Here is a 25237-nt window from a genome sequence, read left to right on the forward strand (position 1 = left end):
CTCGTTCTCGTTCGTTAGAAGAAGTGTGTTATCCTCCCGCTTCCTCCTCCCGACTTGGGCTGATCGGAGAAGAAGAAGATGACTAACACACCGCTGGGATGTTCATCAGACCCAACCAACACTGTTATGGCGTCAAAAGACATCCCCCGTCGCGGCCCCGTCACCCATACCCTCCCGGGGGAAATGGTGGTGATCATTAAGCCTCACGATGAAGAGGAGACTCGCCAACATCTCATGACGCAGCAGTATTTGCGTTCGATCTGATCGAGTGATTTTACAGCGCCCACATCTCTCCCTCCACCCTACCGCACCATGCCGCACCACATTAACGCTCCACCGCACGACAGGGAGGGAGGATTTTCGCGATCGCACGGGTACGCGCAACCGAGGCGCGATCTACACCGCCCAGTTCCCACTCGAATTCGCTCGCGATCGGTCGACAGTTTAAGGTACGTGCGAGCGCTCAGCGTGCCGTGGGGTTCGTCGCTTCTGCGAGAGCGCAAGTTTCTTGATCTTGCTACACACAAACACAAGCACACACCCATAGAACGATCGATTAAGCTGTTGGGAGTTTTGATCTAACGGAAACGCAAGAAAACAGAGAGAAGAGATTGATTACAACGTGTTTTGCAGCTGTGTTATTGTGTGTTTAATTAGCCTCTTCTCACTGTTTTTGTTTTTTTTTTTTTGCTGCTTGTGTGGTTCAGTGATTTTCCATTCTCCAAGTGCACGGCAATGTGGGCGGCAAGAAGGGCCGCACGGAATGGTTGTGTTTAGCAAATGCGCTACAAAAATTCCACTCGAACCGGAAACGGAAAGTGTACGGCTAACACACCTTGTGTTGTGCACCCAAAGGGCCGACTAATAATAGCTAAAGCCCAACTGCTAAGCCCACCCACCAAGCGAAAGGGCGGGCAGCAAGGGCAGTGGGTGCAGTAAAGTTCTCACGCAGAGCGTGATCAAGTGTTGAAGAAACAGAAATTAAGTGCCGAGCAAGTGCGGATCGATACGGAACCGCGAATACCCTGCCGCCGAGTGGGCACGCCAAAGAGAAGGGAATGTTGAATGAAACGCTGTTCGTAGTGCCTGCCGTGTCGATTGATTAGCGTGTGCTCTTCGCTAAACGATACATCAAATAGCCGTTTTTGTTGTTTTTGTTTTTGTTTGCGGTATCGTGTACCCCGTTGCACCTGCTGTGCGCTAACCAGACTCACTAAATAGGAGGGCGAGCGTCTTTTGCGGCACGTACGGGGTCAATCGATCGTGCCAAATCAAGTGCAGCTTCCAGCTGGTGGAGGTGCAAATGTGATTATTAATTTTCCCCCAACTCGACCTGGTTCATTTCCACCTGGTTGCTTTCAGGTGGTATCATCCTCCCACTCCCACCAAAGCAACCGATTCGCCCCAGTGCCAAAGCGAAAGGAACATCCACCGGTAGCATTGACTATTGGCATTTTGGTTCATTAAATCTGCACAGGGGGGAGAAATTATTATCTACTGCAGGTGGTAGGGTAATGGAGAAAAAAAAACACAAAAAACCATTTGAAAATTATTCAACTACTGCTCCGATGCACGCCCGAAGTGAAAGGAAAGTGGAGTAATAAATTTTGCCATTTGTAGGTGCTCTGTTTGTGGTCGAAAAAAAACGAAGGAAAAGTTTATAAAGTTGTAGCCGAAAAAGAAAACATACCTTCAGCGCCCGCCTTTTTGCCCACATACCAACGCTGCCGTGTGTGTGTGTGTGTGTGTGGCCAAGTGATTGTTTGAGTGAGTGTGTGTGTGATAGTGTAGGTGTGTTATTTTGTAGGTGTTCATCGCACATTAGCAACGAGCAGCGTGCAGGCGTGAAAACAAAAGGAAAACACACCGCTCACAAAAAGCCGGGTAAGCTTTCCAAACCAACCAGGTGTTGTTTTAGTTGGGGCGCTGGCAATGGTGCTCCGTTTTCCAGGGTTACTTGCTTGCGAAAAAAAAAACAAAACAAAAACGAAGAAACACCTCGTCCGAGCTGAGCGGGCGAACCTATCATCTATTTTTATTATCTTTTACAATCAATCATCGCACTAATTAGGCGGTAGAAAGGGGTAGTTTCCATTGTTTACAACATGTTTTTTTTTTTTTGGTATGAAGTGAAGAATATGATATTTAGATTGATGCGTCGTCGCTTCAAAACAGCTGCCTAATATACCTTACGCAAGTCATAAATGTTTCATTAAAAGTCCCATCAGTCGAGCGATGTTTTTCGAAAATCGTCTTACCGTAAGCACCATGTCATATAACACACACGCACACACACACACACATACACAGAGAGCTGGGAAGCGGTAGCTACAAAAATTCCGAAAGGCTGCTTCCGAACTGCCGGGGAGCGGTGGACCGCTTCCGCCATCGGGCGCACAATTCAAGGCCGTTCGAAGTGGCCAACCTTGCGCGGCGGCTTTCTAGTGTCTCGAGCGCACGGCCGGGCAAAGAGAATCAATGAAGGCCGCGGACGGGGCTCGCACACAAGCGCGCGAACGAGACCCGGTTGGCTGCGCAATAGGCCGAGTGCCGTGCGTCATACACTTACCGCTCAGCTGCGCGCAGAGTGCGTCGAAGAAAATCCACCATGCTGAGCGCATCTCACTGCAAACCAAAAGATTAACAACGAAAATCTATCTCACACACACGCACACACACAGCGCGTGCATCCAAAATCTTTATAATAAACCGGATTGCTTATGCGCACACACTCACGCACACTCTTGATTTGAGGCGTTACTACGGCCAAACGACGAACCCGATCGAGGTGGCAGACATGGGCATGGGAGCATGGGCATTGGTGCCGCCACGTGGAGACACAATCGTGTTTGGGTGCTAAAATTTGCTGGAATGGTTCCACGACTTCTACTTATGTCATAACGGGACTGTGGGCGAGCGGCACGAGATGCCAATAATTTTTAGCGACCGGATTTTTTGCTCCGTTCGACATTCTAGCCAAACCTGTTTCTTCGGATTATGTGTTACCATGGGGCGGGGGTTTCCCTGCCCCGGTCATCGAACTGCGACCGTGGACGGTGGGCTGCCCATGAATTTCGATTTCGAGGTTACGCCCGTGTTATGCTGGGCTATTTGCTTTGCAAAGCCTGGAAAACGAGGCTCGTTTAGGTTTAGATCTTGTTTGCCGGACGCCTAAATTCGTAACGAAAACATGTTTTGACCATTTTTACTTCGTTCCTGTACTTTGCTCCCGGACAGAGCCGAATGGAGCGTGGAATGCTTGCTCGATTTTACTCTACGTATCGTGTGAGTTTGAAAAAAACACAATTTTGTTTACCATTTACTATGAAATGTTCCTCAACTCGCTGCCGAAATCGCTCACCTTGATTATTTTAAATAAATTAGCGTTTAATCACCTCTCGGTACGTTCATTAAGCGTCTAATGTGTGCTCACATCATCAACACACAAACACACCAGGGAAGGATCTCTCTAGTCGGCTGTAAGCACACAGACTCGCGCCAGCTTCGGTGGAAAAACAATTAACGAGCCCACCGCCGGTCGCGGCTTTGTCCTTTGCGCTGCACCTCCCCGCCATCGATAATGCGCGGGCAGGTAATTAAAATTTGTCGAGAACACTTCCGGCTGCCGGATACACACACACACACACATACACACCGGTACACGGGACGGGGGATTATCGTGGCCATCATGCCGTACGGGACGCAAAACCTGCAATTATTAGGTCGCTCGCGGTTGATTAGCGCACTTGCTGCTAGTGACGCGATTTTATACTCCCTCTTCCATGCCTTCCCCTCCCTGCCTTCCTCTCACAGCGTACTCTCACCGAGGGTCGGCACTTGGACTCTCGGACTGATCAATTTTTCAATGTCATAACCCCGCGCGACATCAACAAGCTGCAAGTGCCTGCATCTGTAATTGTGGCCGTTTGTTGCGCTTTGATCGATCGCACAAAGCTCGCATCCCACTGCAACACGAACACATCGCAACATGCACCAATCTGCCGATCGAACCGAACGCTGTGACAATGAGCCATAATTAAGCAACGCCATCCCGAGATAGTCTCGAGTGCGCTGTCTCAGTCTTGCCGTTTAATGGCTCCTCAGCATGAACGCGCTCCTGCTGCCCTGGGCGGCGGCAATGGGAAGTGCCACTCATTGCCACCCAATGGATGAGTCGGCTCGCTAAGTCGTTCCACGGGTGTTGATACTTCCGAGCTACGCCAAACAACCCCACACGACCGTGTAATAAGAACCTGCCAACAGGGGCAGGCCAACGAAAAGTTGGCCAACAAAACAAGGCGGCTACGGCGTTGCCGTTTTGTAATGGCGTTGCCCGATGTGTGGCTCTGTGTGTCCGGAGATCGCACCGAGATAGGCACGAAATGGTGCCACCGTACGCCTAGCTTCACGACTTGCACAAAATAATTAAGTAACATTGCCCTCCCGTGCCCTCGCTCCGGCAAATGAGCGCCCTCCAGCAAATGGGGTGCCACAGGAAGCAACACGAAAACAATAGCGAATCAATCGATGCAACAAAATCGGGGTCAAATGCAGCACTTGCGCACCGCCAATAGCCGATAGCACGAGCTACTGGCCCAGCTCGGGAAGGCAGAAGGATGCGGCCAGGCTCACAAAACCCCAAGCCCCAACAATTGTCCGGCCCTGGGTGGAGGCGTTCCATTGTTGCCGCAACATAAACGTTACCAAGCATCCCATCAATAGTTGCTCCCGCTCGCCCCACCACTCTTTGCGCCCACAGCAGTGGCAGCGTGTGTGTGCACTCGACCAACACATGCCCAACATCGCATAAAATAAGCCACACACTTTTCACACCAGCACGCATCGTTTGCCTGCGACCAGGCGATACGGATGATGCTGCTGATGATGATGATCATCGTTGTCGTCGTCGTCGGTGTCGCTACAACCCCAAAGCGAGACAAGGACATATGGTAACAGCCCCGCCCGTCCGGTGTATCCCCAATCGCCCGTGGCCCGAATTGTAATTAACCCAAAACCGCCGAACGCAAGCCTACTGCAGCCCGCTGCACTTGCATTCGGCCGAAAAGCATGGGCAAAAGGGGCAACGCTTCCAAAGAAGCATTTGGGGTGGGGATATGCGCAACACATTTTGCCCCCCAAAACCTATTCACCCGACATTTCGATGGCCGACAGTACAGAGCAGCACACCGTCCTTCGCCGACGGCAGCCATATACAGCCGTATGTGCAAAACCTTCTAATCCTCGCTTCCCTTCCCTCACTCACGACCGGGCGGTGAGCCACGCACGCAAGCCCCGAAACGCATTTCGCGTTTTCATTATTATCATTAATAGATCCTATTGTGATTTCGGATGATTACAATGAACTGTTTAACAATGTAACCGATTGCACCGCACCACCGCCGGTGGTGCAAATGGCTCAATTAACGACTACCCAGCCAGTGCTACTAGTTTCATTGCTGCCGGCACTGAACCGCAGGATCACGACCACCCCGTTCGGTGATGACACAATTTTGATGCTGTTCCGAACAAAGCGCAATATTTGGCGCATAAACATATTGGCGTAATAATGTTCGTTCGCCAAAGTCCATTGCCGAAGCGGATAAAGGAATAGAGCTAAGCTGTTCGGGGATCGGCCATCATTGGTTTGTTGGTAGGCTGTTAGGTACCAATTTCGCTACCGCTAATATCGACTTAGTCGTAATTGTAGTAATAATATTTCGGAATTATTGTACAGTTTTACATGGGATGGAAAATCATTAAATGCACAAACGATTAGGGATGGAAACTTACCACAAATGATCCCTGTTTGCAAGCTGGTTCATGTGTTGCATTCGCAGAATTTTGCTATTTTCCGAATTTGCTAACCTTCCCGAAGCAACAATAGTGAAGTGGTAACAGGTTTCATTAAATAACACTCGTTTAATGACTTTTCCCCATAATTGTGACCTTTTTCTCCCGTCGGGCACGTGTGAGATGCTTCACCTTCAGTCCAAAGGTTGCAACAAAAAATCCTCGATAAGTCGATGCTCTCGATACGCTCATCGAAAAGCCACTAATGATTTCCTAGAACCAAACCGTACAAGAGTCATTCGCAAAACTTGTAAGAAGCCCCTTTTTTCGCTCCTTTTTTCCATCAGCTCCAACTACTACTAGCAACCGAAATGATGCTTAATTTAATCGAATTGTACAAGATTTCCGGTTTACCTTCTTGTTTTGTTTTTTCGTGTGTTTGCTCCCTCATGACTTGGCGTCATCGTGACGGCACATCGTACGTACGCGTATGGGGATGAGGTTTGTTGTTCGATTTTTGCACCCATCATCATCAACTTCATCATCTCTGTCTGCTCGCCCTGTAACGGTCTTCGAAGAACGCTCATTACCGTATCGTACACACAGCCGGAGGGCCGACATGGGAAAAAAGCCCAACGGTCAGCGAACATGACGTACACGGAACCTTTCGGGCTCGATGCGCTCGCGTTCCAAAAAATCAATGCCCGCACCGAAAGTAACAAGTGGCTCTCGATGGAGACTTCAACAGTGCGATTGACGTCACAAAATCACCCTAAAAAAAAAACATTGTTCAAGAAGTACGCGCCCCAAACCGATCAACCAGTGTGAATTGAAGAATAAATAGTTGCTCTCGCCGGTGCTCACTCGCTGAGCAAATCGTGTGGTTTGTTTTTTTTTTCGGCAGCGAGGAATGATTTTTTAACGTTTCTCCTCGTCTCTATCGAACACTGAGCTGACTGTTTGCCGAAGGCTAGGTGCCTCAATCGGGTACTCAAACAGTGGATGAATAATTTCATATTTCAACAACGACGCTGTCCGGCCTTGCGCCTTGGTCAACGCGCCAGCAACAGCCAATCCGGGGGATGGGAGCTCTGTACTGGGAGCTTCTGGTCGATTATTTCTGTGCAAACCAACAAAATTAGCAGTCCAAAAATCGGTGGCATGCCGAACAAACTTTGCTACAGCCAAAAGACATTTCAGCCCAGGTTCAAACAAACCAAAAACCAAGCAACCTTCACGATTACCCCATGCGCGTATCATCGCCTTCGACAGGGAACTCCAAACTTTGGAGCGCTTGTTTGCTAGGTGCACACACGCGCGACGCACACAGAAAAGTAAGCGTTTTGCGTGATTATATTTCACTATTAGAATTCTTTAAATTCCGTTACGTACAATGCACACACACGCACGCACACCAAGCTGGCGGGGAAGGTGATTTTATGCAACAAGTGCACACAAAGCTCTACTGCCTTGTGCCAGATGGTACCGCTTCTAGCGGCGATGCACTCGGTGCCCTTATAGCACTTCGAAAACCGCTCCAGCACGGGCTGATGCATACCAGCAGCTACACACAAAGCGGCAACCGATATCACACCTCACCTCCTGCCATCCGCCAAGAACTAATATGTTTCGCGAGCGCATTATAAAACATGCAACGATCAAGTGCTGCCGAGTTTACATTTAATGACTAGCGTACTAACACTCCCCGACTGAAGAGCGTGTGTATGTATGTGAATGTTTGTGTGTATGTGTGTGTGTCTGTTTGTTCTTGCTACTGGTGCATACATACATGAACATGAAAGCTTCTCATCCGCGAAGGACATCACGCCACCGTTCGGCGGGATTTACGGTTGGAGCGTTTGTTCAGCGAAAAGGAAAACCTTCCCATTCCTCTCTTTCTCTCTCTCTCTCTCTCTCCCTCGCTCTCGCTCGGCCGGATGTAGAGTGCAGCCGATACATCAAGTGATGTGTGTGTGTGTGTGTCAGTGGTACGGATGCGGATGATCAATCGATCGATAAATCGAATCAATCACGAACCGTTGAGTCATCAGTGCGGCGAACGCATTTTCAATTTCCCATCCCAATGGCACCGCCGGTTGACCCCGCGCACCGGGGAGCGAAGGTGGGCCGCATGGGGTTGTGCTAATGTGTCGAGGCGACGGGTTTTGCATCGTTGCTCTACTTTGCTCACTTCTTTTGTGTTAAATCGTAAAAAGCCGCGATCGACCGAGTTGGATAAGTGCATAATTGTACCTGAAGTCAATTTCCGCTACAAAAATACATAAAGAGAGGTCGAGGATGGAGGAATGTAGAAAAAAAGAAGAAGAAAAACCGCGTCACACCAAATGGCACAAGTGTTTGTGGCACGTATCGTGTGCATTGTTGGTGGGCCAATTTTTTTTTTGTATTGATTTTCATGTTTGCCTCCGACAAAGAGAGGAACTAGCAGTCTTGTTTTTTTCAATAAAAAAGCAGGGTGACCCGCAAACACGCACCGGATAGTGTGTCAAGCGCAAACACACACACACACACACACATTCGTTTTTCTCTTCCCGCCATCGTCACTTGTCGAACAAATGGCAACGAAAATTAAATCAAACAATAACACCAACCGGCGAAACCTACAAACAAACATCAAACAGAACGCACCGCGCGCCCGCCCACACCGATAAGCAATTGTAGGTTCGTGGGGGGGAGGATCAAGTGGTGCAACAGGATGAGATAGATACAGAAAAAAGAGGCGAGTGGCACGGTTTGCACGGAACAGCGCGAAAAATACCGGCTCCGTTCCGGGAGTGGAGCGCGCAAACGGTTTTGGGATAATTGCGTTCCCCTTTTTTCCGGCATCGGTGATTGCATACGTGCAGGCGTGCTCGGCCTTCGCACACGGCTAGATTGAAACAAATTAAGTTTTAATCTTCGACAGCATTTAAACCCGTCACACTACACCCGCTTGGCAGCTGTGCGGGGGAGCTTTGGGAACGGTGCAGCGGGAGCACAAGTTCGGGACGGTAGGATACGGGCACGATGAATCAAACTCTCCGAAATGGTTCAAAAATCATTAGCGCCAGTTTAGCAATGGGGGAAAGGATCCAGCAAAGCGGGACCGGAGCGAAAGGGATGTAAACTCCGATGGAGAGAAGCAGAAGGTCGAGAATAGGGCAGAAAATGGTCATAGCCGCGGTGGTAGTTAATTGATTTCGGCTCTGCTATCGGATTAATGGGTGGATGGGGCGTTGGTGGCAGGCTAGGAAAAAATAAAATGAGGTGTAAAACCGCACTATCTCCCTGCAGCATGATGCAACGGTGTTTTGCGGTGCCATATTCGGTGATTTTTTCTGTTGTGCGGAAAAATGCAGTCTTGTTTTTGGTTTGAAAAGCTCTTTAAGCAGGAGCCACGCTTTGCTTGTGGAAATGTTTCGTTCGCTTAAACGCGTTGGCAATTATTTGCAATGACCTTTCGCTAAACATTGAGCATCAACAATTTCTAGGTTTGTAATTCAACATCGAACCATTCTCAACCACAAATGGAAATCAATTTCAACAGCCCCACGTCACTTCGCCACACTCTACCTAGCGCACGTTTTCTATTACCCCGGTTCGGGTGCCGGCCATTAGCGTTCAATTAAAATGATTATTTTATGTCGAACCTTGCAGGTCAAAGTCGACTTCATTGTAAATATCTTTTCGCCACCATCGGCACAAAGATGGGCACCCTGCCCCTGCTGCTCGGTTCTCATCCGGCCGGTTCAACCATTGAGTCCACCGGTGTGAGGTTCCCTTCGGTGTTACCGACCCATTCGGTGGTGGTATTGCTGGTGTTGCAAGGGCCTTTATAATAAGGCTTCAAAGTTTTCATCAGAAACATCAGCTTCCCCCGAACGAACGAACTGCCGGCCCCCAAGGTTGCGCCCGGCCGTTTTGCTGCAACTTTCGAACGGAGCAGTGGGGCCGTCGATCGAGCCGTTCAAGGACCCCCGGGGCTTCGGACTCGCAAGGATGATTTGTTAGCACTGCGGACCACTTTTCTTACAGAATGAATTGAAATGCTTGCAAGCTAAATGGGCTTACCTTTCGCGGTACGCACCGGAGACGCACTCGCCGGTAAAATGTTCCTCGGAAGGGGAAGAACAAATGTACTGGAGGCGGTAAAATCTCATTCACCCTAGCCGCCCAGCCTTGCCAGAGAGTTGCACTTCGCTGCATCCACGGCAAAGACCCCGAATGGAACTGTGCATTCCGCTGCATGCATTACAATATTAACTCATAAATCGATCTTAAACTCCCCCTACGGCACAAACGACCTTCACCCGGGCGAAGTACGTGGGATGACGTACAAAAGGGCAGCCCAGGGTTCAGTGACACGTTCAAGAAAATTTTCCGTAACGAAACTGTACGGCTTTGCGGCTCGACTTTACTTAACCAAGTGCACGACGGGAGCAATCCAACAGTGTTTTCAATAGCCTCGACGGGAGTTTGAGGAATAGAGCGGGGAGGGGGAATGTAAATTGGCTTGCAATGTGAATTCAACTGCAATGCAACGAAAGCTCGCTGGGGTCAGAGTTGCAGTTTGTCTGTTTTTTTGTTCCTTTTACGCTTTTGCATCTTCGTTTGCCAACCCACGTGCCTCGCGCGGACGGTTATAAAACTTTGCACCGACCGAGGCAATCATTGCAAGTGCACCGCCACGCCCGCAACGACCCATTGCACTTGCACCAGGGGGAGGGGGGAATTGTCAACCCCCACCTCGCCCCTTTCGAACTCTGAGCTGCAAAATGGAGAAAAGTTCAAGTTCGACCCGAGAGGTGAACACAAACAAATCGTTCCTCTACACACACCCACACACACAGACACAAATGGGTAAGGTGCGCGCGGGAGCTTAGGATGTCATTTGCATATGCATGAGCCTCGGTTCGCGGTGGGAGTTTGTGGGTGACAGCCAGAATGGCTTCGACCCGAAATGAAAATGAAAACGTAACGCGAAAAAAGAAAACACGAAGGTAGCCCCTGTAGATGCCAAACCACTAAAATGAGGCCACTCTCTCAACCTGCTGTGCTTGGAAGGGAAGAAGCGTACTTACCGCCGGCATGGCTCAGCCCACGGCGTGAGCGCTCCCAAATTCCCACGTGCCACGACCCGGGGTGGCGGGAGTTCTTTTTGTGTGTTAGGGTTTCGATCGAATCTGAACCACATTACACACGCGCATCGAAAGCAGCCCCATGTATGATGCAAACGTTATTAAACGGGAGAACATAATGAGGTGTACTGTCGGCGGCTGGCGACCATTTGGAAGATATTAATGGGCGTCCCTGAAACGAAAACCCCACCTGGGAATGGTGAATGAGTGTCTCTTATTTAATTTTAAAAAGGCTATCGAGACGTTGCGTATAAAGGATGGTGTTATGTATTGAACACATCACTATCAGTTTTGCTCAAAAGGTTCTTTGAAAAAATTGAGCATTGTGGTATTTATGTAGGGGAAGGTAGGTAAAGACGGACACGTTAAGGGAAATGGTAAAAATCTAAGGATATATAGGTGCAACGACCATGAAAATATGCATACATTATCTTACAGTCATGTTTTATCAGAAAATGTGTTGAAACTTTTAAGTTTCCGTCGATTTTTGCGTTTTTTTTTTCTTGGATTAAAAACAGGATTTTTTTCGTGCAGTTTTGAAATGTTCGGGTAAGACGGACACCTGATATGGGAAAGATGGACACGATGAAGGCTAAGATAAAAACCTTTAAAAACGTTGAAAATTGAAGAGTTTTACAGTATTTTAACAAATTCTATCGCTTTCCACGTCCTGGTACGATTATAAACCAATTCTTGGCCAATTGCAACGACGATTGATTCAGTCATGAATTTAGGAATTGAGAGCACCGCTTCTAATAGAACGTAGAATGAAGAATCTAAGGCATCTTTTTTAATATCGGGCACTAACAGTGGAGGTTGCACCAGCTTACAGAAAAACAATTTAAAACTTCGCTTTAGAAAATTATTCCGCGGAAAATCCGTAACCACAGCATATATGAGGGACTTGTTAATAGGTCCAGCCATTTCTTACATTGAAGATTGAACTTTTTGATATCTGTAAACCCATAGAATCTTTCATCTAGTCCTGAACGATTTGATATCTGTACTTTATTTTTTTTTTATAAAAGTTGTCCAAGTTGTGACAAAATATTGGAATATTGGAAATATTTGGATTGGTCGAGCGAGTAATATCATAACGCATGACTGCTATTTAGACCGGTGTTTCATTTCATTCATTCATTTATTTATTTATAACTTTTTCTAGTTGCGTAATGGTTTATATCTTCAAAATACCCATATTTATAGTGTTTGAAGAAATATATTAATTACCAATTGATATAAGAAGTAAAAAACAAATTCGGTGTCCATCTTTCCCTGTGACAAAGTGTCTGTCTTTCCCGCTTTGGAGTCAGGATGTTTAAACCTTCAGAAAACAAGATTTTTTAATTCTTTCATTCTCGTTCTTTCACCAGTTTTTAGCCTAACAATCATGACAAATTGTTCATGTAACAAAAACTTCCGAAAATATGAACAATGCAAGTTACAGAACTTAAAATCCGCAGTAATCAAATTAGATCCACAAAGGTGCGCACGATTGAAAATTTGTTTTGTTCGTGAATTTAACCAATTTTGCATATATTACACGAAAATTGTTCTCAAATGTGTTGTTTTACCTTCAGTTTGGACTCTACATTGTTGAATTACACGAAAATTACCTTTTTCATACATTTATGAGAAATGTCCATCTTACCCGCAGTGTCCGTCTTTACCTACCTTCCCCTATTACAGTGGCAGTATAGAAATGCAAATCTGCATTTAAATGTGCATAGCACATGCCTCTCTGCAGCCACTCTGCAGCATATAAAGCTGTAGACATATTACTCTCTCGGTCCAGTGTCTAGCTTTATATGTTTGGCGAATGGAAAGATGCTGTTTGACCAGTTTTACTCATCTTGTGTGTATGTTTTAGCTTCTTCTTTTTTTCCTCTAAAGTAAACATACAAAAGCAAGCATAAAATGAGCTAGCAGGATGCCTCCAAACAGCACACTCACACCCACCGTCCTGTTTAATGAACTTGGTAAAGTGCAAAAAATGGTACACCACGTGTTTGTGTGTTTGTATTTGTATGTAAACCTAGCTAGAAACTAGGGCAAAGCTAGCTAATCATTTCACTCGACATGCAATGACCACGGCCGGACACAGTTCCGGTAAAGTGACCAAACCGACTGCTAGACAGTAACTTACCGGTACCGGTGTGACTTCTGTTCCTCCCAGATCGCTCCTGGATCGCTCTGGTGGCAGAGGAACCGCAAGGAAGTGCTCGAGACTTACCGACTTGTACCGGGTGTTCACTCGGGCATGGAAAACTCTATGCACTTCACACACTTTCACAGCCCTGTGTTGCCTCTGAGACTTTTCAAATATTCATTCACACAACACCACAGCCACACTCAGTGTGCTGTGGTTAAAAGGGTCTCTTACACCACTTACACGGATGCAGTGGTTTAGTTGCAATGGGAGAGCCCTCCGCTTTACTCTTATTAGTCTTCTCATTAAACATTACCTGTGTATTGTGTTCCCATTATTAGAGACCATTGCTTAAGTGTATTAGTTTGAGTATAAATTTAGCTCGAGCGTTTTTTTTTTCCACGCAACACGTGCCGCTTGTGTGGTGGAGGCTCACAGATTAGAATAAACTGTTCAACCTTTCATGCTAGATTTAACACGAAAGTGCACTCTAAAAATTGCTGTTGCTTGTTGCTTTGCTTCTTAAAGCACTCGTGAAAAATGTTGCCCACTGTCGGTGCAAAAACCAAAGCCACACAGCAGCAATGCATTTCTATGCAATACGCTTATCCACCAACTGCCATTGCTTGCGCATGGGAAGGAAGGAAGCAAGGCATTTTAAAATTACGTTTTTCTGCACAATTATTAAAGGAGGATTCAACCGGCAGAGCACGAGCTCTTTGTGAATACGAGGAGATTGAAGGCAGGGCAAAATCCCCATGTACGTACAAACACGGTGCCGTAGGATTCATCTGAGAAGTAGAGAAGTTGGTTAAACATAGGCTTTCCATGCTACGCGGGGACAAAAAATGAAGCCATGATGGGGTGTATTTTTTATCGTGAAATGAAATTCTTTCTCCTCTTCCTTTTCATATGCATGCCACAGACGAGGCTTATTGCATCTACTTCTGTGAAATGAAATAATATTAAAAATAACGAAATAATAAAATTTCCGATCCGTAAGGTTTCCGGGCCCACGTTGTAAATTGTTTGTTGAATGCTAGTACAAGGAACTAATGACATATCACTGGAGCTTTCATGAATATTATTGAACTTGGCTTTTACGGGCTTTGAAATATTTGCTGATGGTATATGACGTAAGCTTCAATAATCAATTTACTGTAGTGTACATGAAAGTAGTTCAGACGCACTGAAGATCTTCTGTACAGAAGCTTAGTGATTCTGTTTTATCGGCGAGTTCAATAAAGTCACAGCCCCAATCAAAATTGCTCGCAAAGCAATATCGAATCCATTGACTGAATAAACGCACCTACACTACATGATTCAGGACGTATGCTTTTGCAATTGACCGAGAAAGTACCGAATGTTTGCTGCTGTTGTTCAGTAGTTCAGTTTCAATCAAGTTCAGGGATATTGAAAACCGGCAGTACCTTAACGACCCTTCTGCTGCCTGCCGGTGCCTAAGTCCAGCTAGACTGTCGCCCATCGATCGCTCATTGACGTCAATGGAATGTCCGCGCTGTGTACCTGCAGCCCTGCTAGATGAGTGTACACTTCCGTCTTCGCTGCAAGGCCTGGCCTGCTACGAGCTACGGCCAAGCGCTTGGATTCTGTTTGACGGCGGCTAATGAGCCTGAAAACTGGTTTCCCCTTGACGACCTGTGCACCCGAGCACACGTGTGCTTCTAGGGAATTGTTGTTTGCAGTCGTTACAAAGCACTGGCATTTCACGTGTCCGTGCCTGGTCTACCGAGCCCGTAACAATGCACACTTTTCCAAAATAATTTTAATCAAGCAATTGTTCTGCAACCGTTTCGTGCTGCCCACGGTCAACGATATGCACCGCACGCACAGGTACTGTATGCGTCTTTGCTAGGATCGGCCAGCTAGATTTAGCATGGTCTGGACGCCGCCAGTAGCGGCCGGTAAAAAAGAATCATGTGCCACATTAAGTGAAAACTGCTGTCAATTAGCTTAACCTCCGCCGAATGGAATGATGCTATCCATCAAAAGCCACGCGTGGGTCACGCAAAGCAGATGGCCTACGCGCACGAAAGCCACCATTTGTACCGCCAACTCACTATCGGTGGTGGTGCTGATGGCGGTGCACACCGATGAACACCTGACGCCTCGGGGTGGACATGTTTTTGAGGTTTGTCACTTACGTGACGCGGACTTTTGAACGCGACTATCAAGATTACGCCCCTCTCCAGATCGAGCCCACCGTGGGTAATGGATTAGGCGTGCAACGATCACACCTTGCGGGATGGGTAGTAGTATATCATCAGCAGCGCTGGCGGAAGTTGACCCGCCTGTTACGTGTGGTGAGCGCGCATGGGAGAGCTCGGCAAAAAAAAACACGGGCAATTACCCGAATTAATTCGATAAATATGACCAGTCGAGGCGGGAAGGTGACGGACACCTTCCACCTTTCCTTGGAAGGGTCAATGTCTAACATCAGCTCACTCCGAACGGTAACCAGTGGGTGACGCCTGCTCCAACCCTGACCATGGCCAGCGCTAGCACAGAGGGCAAGAGAAGGGAGAGAAGATAATTACCCCGATGGCATAGAACCGTCCCGATATGCCACGGCACGCCGGAGCAGAGATTGATCTGAGCCGATGCGAAAAAGACGCAAATTTGAGACGCCCCGTGTGACACCTGCCCCTTGCACCTGCGCCTCGCTGTACGGTCAGCTAATTACGTGGCTTGCACACTGACACACTGTCATAGGTGCTTGGGTGACGGCATTTACATAACCGGTACCGTAGCCGTATGATCATGACATTGAACTGTTGCCTTGCTCGATGAATGAAACTCCTTGCACTCGCTGTGTGCCACCCCGCGTGCACCCAGAAATGGTTGGCGGAAGGGAGACGTTGAATAGCAAACACATTTCAGTAGTTTTCCAACATCCCTTCAGGCTCGGGCATCCACAGTGGAAGTCACTCCACTGTTTGCATCAATCAACCAACTTCACCAAAGTACAGCTAATCGAGCTACGGCCAAGGACTGCCACCAGCGTCCCTATTCACGGAATCGTACCGCACAAAGAACCCCACTGCAACATGCAATTTCCATTCGATCCGTGCAGCACCATCGCCGTGAGCAATTCGTGAAGCACGCGGCTGCGGAAACACGATTTAATTCAATTAAAAAACTTTTTCCCCTCTCTCACTTGCTTGCCGTTGCCGGGAGCCAAGGGAGCGTTGATGTTTCCGGTGGTTGCAACTTTCTTTCTCTTTCGCTGGGCGTCCTGCCCCATCGCACTGAGGAGTACAGGCAAACCCCGCCCGTCAAAAGTACTTCCGATGCCGCGATGAAGTGCGATCGGTGATGTGCATCAGTATTTGTGTTTTAAGTTGCTCCTCTGCTACACATGTACTAGAGTGCACTTTGAAGCGAGAGATGTGGATTTGCATATTGGTGGAATTATGGACCGAGGGGGAAATATGGCTAGAACGGCACACTTTGAAACCTTTTCTGATCATCAATGTTTGTTGCTCCACAAGCTACCGTATCAAACTGTTGGCGAACTAATAAATTTATTGCATGTTCTTATTGGGAAAAGTTGTCACGAAAAGTTGATGGTTTCCCAATACCTTTGATGAATTATCCATGCTGGGAGTAGTTTTTTTGGTTTGTAATAAAGATTACATAAACAAATTGCAGTGAAATCTAATGAGTGTATCAACTAGTAACTTTTATTATCATAGTTATCGTACTGCTTCGAATTACGGACACTTAAGGCATTTTGGCAGTTCATATTTTCTTACTAATTCAAATTTAATCGGCCACAGCACTGTATACCTCAGTTAACTGAACCTTCTAAATTTCAGGTTTTCTAACAAACCTTCTAAATTTCAGTAAAAATAGAAGATTTCCAATTATTTTAATCAAAAATGCAAAAATGCATAAAATTACAACGATATATTGACTCATATTACGTACAGTTTCGACTTCATGTTTCATACTACGATCGTTTTGATTCAATTTTCGGATAGCCACCAATAGTCTTATACTTTAACGCACACACTGCATATTTTTTGTTTGTTTTTAATTTATGTTAAGGTCCGGACACTCTATTCTGAGGGCTAATGTCCTCCTGGTACGACAGAACGACGGTCCTATTGCCAACGAGTTTTGAGAGCGATTTTTCTTTTGTTCTCGTAGATGAGTTGAACCAAAGTACTGTTGTTCGAATCGACGAACCTCCCCGTTCGGCCATTAAGGCATTTGTGACATATGTCTTCAAATGTCGTTGAATTATTACTAACAGGTTGGCTGATAAGTCCCCGGTCTGACACATAGATGGCGCCGCTAGTATTAAATGCATATTATTTTTATATAGTACCAACCTTCAAATGATTCGTGTCAAAATTTGACGTTTGTATGTCAATGAGTTTGTGAGACAGAGCGTCTTTTGTCAAGCAACTTTTGTTATTTTGTTGTTCCACCAAGACAACGCACCGTGCCACAAGTCATTGAGAACGATGGCAAAAATTCATGAATTAGGCTTCGAATTGCTTCCCCACCCACCGTATTCTCCAGATCTGGCCCCCAGCGACTTTTTATTGTTCTCAGATCTCAAAAGGATGCTCGCAGGGAAAAAGTTTGGCTGCAATGAAGAGGTGGTCGCCGAAACTGAGGCCTATTTTGAGGCAAAACCGAAGGAGTACTACCAAAATGGTATAAAAAAATTGGAAGGTCGTTATAATCGTTGTATCGCTCTTGAAGGGTGTGCATAGTGTAACATAGTGTTGAATAATAAAAACGAATTTTGACAAAAAAATGTGTTTTTCTTTGTTAGACCGGGGACTTATCAGCCAACCTGTTATCAATGAATCTTTGTTCTTGTTGCTATCCTTGTCTAAACACATATTTTTATGCAATTTATCACAATTTACTTCGGTTGCCCGAAATTAAAAAGATGATAGAAAATCATGCTTCAAATTCCAGACAGTATTAAATACGTGTTTTAATGAATTTAGTGGAAACGTTGAAGCGTTTAATATAGAAATTAGATCCTATAAGTGCTAACTTAAGATGAACTACCATTCATAAAATTACTGTTTACGCGAGTTTGATTGCAAAACTTTGTTAAGCTAAGGGAATTAATTTAATTGAAACATATCAAAGATTATTGAGTTTAAGGTAAAAAAAACTACCATAATTTCTTTCAATCTGAATCACATTAAATGATTGAAATTGAAACGCAAAATGAAACGCATCAATTTCAAACGCCCAGTTCAATCATTTCAATTGAAACCGTTTTTATATCAATCACTCCATCAGTACAAGAGCCCTTCAAAGGGTCTTGAACCTGCCCGCTCCATTGCACAGCCACAGTTCAACCTCGGGTTTCTAGAAACTTTTCCCACCCAACCCCTCCCCAGCTCGTCCTTCGAAACGGTGCAAACAAGGCGGAACATTTTGTACATTTCTCAGCCTCAGTGCAAAAAGAACGCACCTACAAACACCCAAAATGGTACGAAAAAAAAGAGAAGGCAATACACTTTCTCACCTAACTCATGCAAACTAACCCAACCGAATGCGTTCAGTTCGGTAAGTTATTAGCCCCTGGCCCTAACAGCAACTCCACCACCACCATCTACGTTACGCAAGGTTGTTCGGTACGGTTCTATCTCTCACACGCTCAAAGTTTAGCGTGCTGGGCCTAGCGTGTTGCATCGTCGGGCATTTGCAAAACTCCTCGTCCCGGTCAGCATTACCGTCCGCCGGAGTTGCCAATCGACCGGGGTGCAACAACGACCGCGCACTGCGATTCACGAGTTCAGGAACTTTCTGCGGCAATCGTTGTGTTGTAAAACAATGCCACATTCTTGTTCGCCGAGCGCCGAGTGGCTCCACTTGCCGTGACACAAACTTTCCGTGTACAGCGAGGTGTCTCCCTCGTGTGGTAGAATGTTGTTGATTTTTGCACCGTGTGTGCGCTTAGATGGTTGGGACCTGTTGTTTACCGTTTGTAAGGTAGCTTAAATGAACCAGGCTATATGTTGTAACATACATATCAGGTCTGTTCTATCGAATCATCCCGTCGATGAGTTAAATAACTTGCAAAAGTTAACTTCAGAGCCCATTTGTTCGAGTGGAATAGATTTGAAAACAATATAAAATAACCCTGGGTATATGTTTCTCAACATCACTTTCCCAAAACCGTGCAAAAAATCACAATTATTCCGCGTAGATGCCGTTAAATCATTTACTCCCGCGCGCTTTTCATCAGCTAGACGCGCTGATACACATTGCGAGCCAATCAACACTATCGATATCCCACATCCACTCTACAAACACAAGCACCAAACCATATCAAAAACATTGAATAAACCTTCCCGAAAACGCTTTGATTTCCGCCCGTGCATCATTCTGTTCCCGACACCGATCGCCGGGTGCAGCCGTTGTATATGTTGCCCGCACCGAATGATATTTGCATTAATGCAGTTAATGCGTCTCTCTCTCTCTCTATCGCTCACACACATTGCACCCTAGGCAAACATACAAACATCGCGTCAAGCTTCATTAACGGCAATTAAATTGATATTTCCTCCCGCTCCTGCACACGCATCAAATGAAGTGCAAACGTTTCGGTCCAGCAAACAATACGACAAAAAATGCACCCGATGCACTCCCCGACGGGAAGGATAATCAGCGATCAGTTTGGTAGGAGGTTTGTTGCTGTTGCGTTGCTGGTGAAGCTGCGAGCGGGCCAACCATTCCATTAGCGGCGTTAATTTACACAACACAAACACGAATCACTCACATACTGCACGCCGACAGCGAACCGCAGCCCATAAATTGATGCGCAGTTAGCGAGCGCACGAATGTCAAATACGTTGGACGGGGCAAAAATCCGGAAAAGATGATGACATGATTACAGCATTCTCGGGCACGGACCGCAATAGCGGTCTACCTAGGGATGGCTGCATAGTTTCCTCGCGCGAAAACAGCAAACACAATCACTTGCCAGCTGTGACTAATTGAATATTTTTTCCCTTCCCCAAAGCTCCACAGACGACGCCATGGACGCAGAGTCGGAGGGCATTCCGCCGGTGGCGACCGGCAGTGGCCAACCGTCCACCACCGACACAGAGCTCGATCTGGCGGCGAGACGGAAAAAGTTCATGTCCCAACCGTCGACCGTGGCCATCCGGCGCCAGCAGGCCGTCTGCGTGCGACGGGCGCACAAAATCTACGGCACCAAAAAGAACCCGAACGTCATCCTGGACGGGTTGAACATGACCGTACCGAAGGGCTCGATGTAAGTGTGTCCCCGGAGCGTCCCCGGGTGTACTTTAATTAGCTTGTGATTAATGTTGACCCTGCTCGTTTTGTTTCCCCATCCAGCTACGGACTGTTGGGCGCATCGGGCTGCGGTAAAACGACCCTGCTCTCCTGCATCGTTGGCCGGCGCCGGCTCAACTCGGGCGAAATCTGGGTGCTGGGTGGGCGGCCCGGGTCGCGCGGTTCCGGCGTGCCCGGACCGCGCGTCGGCTACATGCCGCAGGAGGTAGCGCTGTACGGTGAGTTTACCATACGCGAAACGCTCATCTACTTCGGCTGGATCTACGGCATGACCACGGACCAGGTGGACGAGAAGACGGACTTTCTGTGCAAGCTGCTGCAGCTGCCGAACGCGTCGCGGTTCGTGAAAAACCTGTCCGGCGGGCAGCAGCGGCGCATGAGCCTGGCGGCCGCACTGCTGAACGAGCCGGAGCTGCTCATCCTGGACGAGCCGACCGTCGGCGTGGATCCGGTGCTGCGGCAAAGCATCTGGGACCATCTGGTGGAGATTACCAAGTCCGGCAACACGACCGTGATCGTGACGACGCACTACATCGAGGAGACGCGCCAGGCGCACGTGATCGGGCTGATGCGCGGCGGCAAGTTTCTGGCCGAGGAGTCGCCGGCCGACCTGCTCGCCCAGTACCAGGCGGAATCGCTCGAGGACGTGTTTCTGAAGCTGTCCGTCCTGCAGAACATGGGCAAGCGGAGACGCTCGTCGATCGCGCAGGAGGTGGTGGAGCACGTGCGCATACCGGCCATCAGCAATCCGGCCCTGGACCTGTCGCCCGAGGAGGACCATGGCGAAATATCCGGCGAGTTCGGCGACAACATCTCGATGTCATCGCGCGGACCGGACGCGGTGACGCCGGAAATACAGGCGCCCCCGTTACCGCCGGAGGAGGACACCAAGACGCCGCTCGTCGAGTACTTGAAGTTCATCAAGCCGAACCATATGCGGGCACTGATCTGGAAAAACTTCCTCTGGATGTGGCGTAACGTCGGGTGCGTAGTGATGAGGGTGAAGACGAGTCGGAAATCCTCAACTAACTTCAATGTTTTTGTTTCTTGTTTTTCAATCTGGCACAGTGTGATGGCATTCATCATTGGACTGCCGGTAGCACAGATCATTCTGTTCTGCTGGGCGATCGGGCACGATCCGGTCGGTTTGAAGCTGGCCGTTGCCAACTACGAGCTCGAGGAGGCAGGCTACAGCTTCCAGGACTGTCCAGTCTATCCCGGCTGCAACTACTCACTGCTCAGCTGTCGCTACATGGAGTTCCTGAAGAATAGGAGCGTTGTATTGGTGAGCAGAGAGCCGAGAAGAGGAACTGAACGCCCAAATACACTAACGAACCTGATTTCTGCTTTCACAGGAGCTCTTTTCATCCGAAAGTGACGCGTTACAGCAAGTCAGCAGGGGCAATGCATGGGGTGCACTGGTCTTTGCTTCCAACTACTCCGACTCGCTAGTGGAGCGTACCGAACGAGGTCGCGATGTGGACGATTTCACCATAGACTCAGCCAATCTGGCCGTGACGATGGATATGTCAAGTAAGTCGCTACGAGCATACAGCATAAGTTCTTGGGGTACTCACAACACTAACTTTGCTGTTCTTTCACCAAATAGATCAACAAATAGGAACGCTTCTGTACCGAGACATCCAGTATGCCTACTTTGACTTTATCGAAAACATACTGATCGACTGTGAGGTGAACCCGTCGAACGGGCGCATACCCTTCCAGTGGAACAAACCCGTGTACGGCGATCGGAAGCCGAACTTTACCGACTTTGCGGCGCCCGGTGTCATTCTCACGTAAGCCTCTCAATACCTTGTGCTGATTCCGCAAAACTCATCTTATCGCTCACTTACTTTGCAGCATCATTTTCTTCCTCTCCGTTGCGCTTACCTCCGGCGCCATGCTGATCGAGCGCAACGAAGGCATTCTCGAGCGTTGCCTCGTGTCCGGCATTACCGGTATAGAAATACTGTTCTCCCATGTCACCACCCAGTTCCTGGTGATGTGCTTCCAGACCGCGCTCGTCATGGTGTTTAGCTTCTCCGTGTTCAACCTTACGAATCGGGGCGACATCGTGTGGGTGATCCTGCTCACCATCCTGACCGGGCTGTGTGGCATGTGTTTCGGTAAGTGCTGACCCACACAACCGTATCACCAATGTTTTTTCCCGCCTAAAACACTCCCTTCCTTCCGCACAGGATTCGTCGTATCGTGCTCCTGTGATAACGAGCGCTCCGCCACGTACATGGCGATGGGCAGCTTCCTGCCGATCGTCATGCTGTGCGGCATCATCTGGCCGATCGAGGGCATGCATCCGCTGGTGCGCGTGTTTTCCGTCTTTCTACCGCTCACCAAATCGACCGAATCGCTGCGCTCCATACTGCAGCGCGGCTGGCTGATCGAGGACCCGAACGTGTACATCGGTTTCGCCTCCACTGCCATCTGGATCGTGATCTTCCTTACCATTAGTATACTGTTGCTCAAGTTCAAGAAGGGATAAGCTGCGCCGCTTGCGCTCAGCAGAAGCCCGAAGGTTTCAGGGTTGCGTAAGACAAGAATGAACACATACAACAACAACAACAACAACAAAAACAAAAACACAAGCCAGGGCATTGAGATCGAGCGAGCTTAGCTAGTGAGCTCTGCACACTATCAATCCCGGGCATGGGGGTGCTTAGTCAAACACACGGGGGTTTTATGTTTAGGTTAGTTACATTTTTTTTTGGCTGGACTAGAGTACGTTTCATTTCTCCGGCCATCCTTCCCACGGAATAGATGGGTAGGTAGGTCTATCCGGCAGCGGAAACGGGCACGGTACTGAACCATTGCACTCAAACGGTTGGCTTTTTGTTTTGTGCTGCGCGTGAACACACTCCCCGGACACCAAGCGGTAGGCACCGGTTGTCTGTATTTATAACATTTCTCGACCGACCGTTCTCCTCATAGTGTGCGTCTTCAACATTCACGCGCTCGTTTGATGTGCGTCTAAAGCTAGTGTTTTTGTGTGCAGCGCGAGTTTTGTAGGTAGGTTAAGGCAGGAACATGGAATTCAATAAAACCAAACAATTATTTTAGCGTAGCGCAACCGTGTTGGACAAAGTGGCATAGCATCCCCGATCGCACCGATTGCCATTCCTCGTGCAACGATTTCATTTCTTTGCTATGCTCACCACGAAACCAGCGGTGAAATTGCATTCCACCAGTCTTTGCTGCATCCGAAATAATTCATACCCCCCAAAAGTCTATTCATCCGGCACGCAAATGCCACACACAATCAGGCTTCAATGCGTCGCTTCCGGTGCACACACACACACACACACAGATTTAGGCGGAAGCTTCATATTTCAGCACATTGCGGCACATAATTAATTCCACGCGTCAATCGCCGGCGAGATGTGAATTCAATTAGAAATCCACATTACCACGGGCTCATAACTTGTCCCAGCAAACGATACGCAACAGACACCTTCCCCTATAGGGCCCGACGTGCCCGAGAAAAGGCAGACAATGTCGCGGGCGGAAGCCTAAACCACCCGATGGCGGTCGGGTACCATTTTCCAGCTATTAATTTACATCTGATTGAGCAATTGATTAATTGCAGTAGCAAACAGAGCGGAAAGCCGAGCCTGGTGCGTGGGCCGGTTCCGCGCGTTTTGTTGACCATTGCCGAAGGGAATTTTGCAAAACTCCTGGCGTACCGTGCCGTGAGCAGCATACGATGCATCCATCCTGTACCAGGGTTCGTGTGTGTGTGTGTGTGTGTGTGTGTGTGTGTGTGTGTATGTTGAACAACTTACGATGAATATTGTATCAATGGAGCTAAATGTGAACGAAGCGCACCGGGAGCGATGCTTCGTTCATCTTTAGTCCGGTTCGAAGCTACTGATCGCTTTCCCGTGCTTTTACTCTTGGTGAGTCGAGCGAACACACCGGCCGTTGGTATAAGTTTGTTTGGTAAATTGAATTTACGTTAGCAAAATCCAATACATTACCCCACGGCTGTCTGAATTCCAACACTTTCACGCAGCATCGTGCTTCCGTTCTGGGGGTTTCCCCCAAAAACCCTTACAGCGTGTTTCGGCGAACGCGAAATTTTGAACCGCGCATAAGTTGTCGGTCCATGCTTTCATTAAGTGTAGACCACGGAAACCTCAGGAATCGATTAAACAGGGTGTCCCCCTCCCCCCCCCCCCCTAGTTGTGGTTGCCCGCCCTGGTTTTGCCTGTGACATGGTACATCCTACTACTGCTCCACCCGTGCGTCTCGTTAGTGGTTGGCACTACGAAAGCTACACCACAAACGGCACACGCATGGAACGGGCTTTCCCATGCGGCTTGCGCTACGGGCACGAAAGGTCGTGAAGCTGGAATTCTTAGCAGCCACGGGTGACACAGCCCTGGTGGCGCTCCCGGAACCCGCACCAGCCCTGCCAAACCAGAGCTGTTAAAAGCGTTCGCATTTATTAGTCAGCAGTTTTGTGGTTTCACTGTAAAGAGCTCAAATCAATTAAATTGCTTCCCGTCATTAGGCTGCGCGTACGGGGAAGACGGTGTGCAGTGTGGGAGCAGCAGCAGAGCCTGATTCTTAATGTGGTTTGGTGAACAGACGCAACGCGCTAACGTGTTAGTTATTATTACAGCAGATTTTCAAACAGGGTTTTAGACAGGCTTCTTCACCAAACTGTTTATCAGTCCCGCACACGCCACTCGGCGTGCGCTTTGCTCTTTATGATCCCTTTTCCCACGACTTTCTGGGTCCGTGAAACCCTCTTCCCTGCGAACAGCTTAACCACACGCTTCGATTAATCGGAATTCTCTTGAACTGTCAATCAAGTTAG

General features: G+C 47.9%; 1 protein-coding gene across 3 annotated transcripts; it reads left to right on the forward strand.

Annotated features, from left to right (window-relative positions):
- Positions 1-369: 369 nt before the first annotated feature.
- LOC1273324 (ABC transporter G family member 20) lies at positions 370-23479 on the forward strand. 3 transcript variants are annotated; one of them, XM_061646121.1, is made up of 9 exons: positions 370-449; positions 1621-1884; positions 20102-20356; positions 20443-21384; positions 21469-21685; positions 21756-21933; positions 22010-22196; positions 22261-22526; positions 22599-23479. In XM_061646121.1, the coding sequence occupies exons 3-9, from the start codon at positions 20118-20120 to the stop codon at positions 22898-22900; spliced, it is 2331 nt and encodes a 776-aa protein (XP_061502105.1). In that variant the 5' UTR covers positions 370-449; positions 1621-1884; positions 20102-20117; the 3' UTR covers positions 22901-23479. The 3 variants fall into 3 exon arrangements, with proteins under 3 accessions (XP_061502105.1, XP_312290.4, XP_061502106.1); XM_061646122.1 differs by lacking the exon at positions 370-449 and adding an exon at positions 457-478; XM_312290.5 differs by lacking the exon at positions 1621-1884 and having other exon boundaries at positions 400-449.
- The last annotated feature ends 1758 nt before the right edge of the window (positions 23480-25237 follow it).

Source organism: Anopheles gambiae, chromosome 2 (genome assembly GCF_943734735.2).
Source record: "Anopheles gambiae chromosome 2, idAnoGambNW_F1_1, whole genome shotgun sequence".
In the NCBI taxonomy this organism is placed as follows: domain Eukaryota; kingdom Metazoa; phylum Arthropoda; class Insecta; order Diptera; family Culicidae; genus Anopheles; species Anopheles gambiae.

What these genes read in the sequence shown, in the direction of transcription:
- LOC1273324 (XM_061646121.1), top strand. Translation starts at nt 20,118, where the DNA reads ATGGACGCAGAGTCGGAGGGCATTCCGCCGGTGGCGACCGGCAGTGGC. An exon ending in AGAATAGGAGCGTTGTATTG is followed by an intron (nt 21,686 to 21,755) that starts GTGAGCAGAGAG and finishes CTGCTTTCACAG; the next exon opens with GAGCTCTTTTCATCCGAAAG. An exon ending in GCGCCCGGTGTCATTCTCAC is followed by an intron (nt 22,197 to 22,260) that starts GTAAGCCTCTCA and finishes CTTACTTTGCAG; the next exon opens with CATCATTTTCTTCCTCTCCG.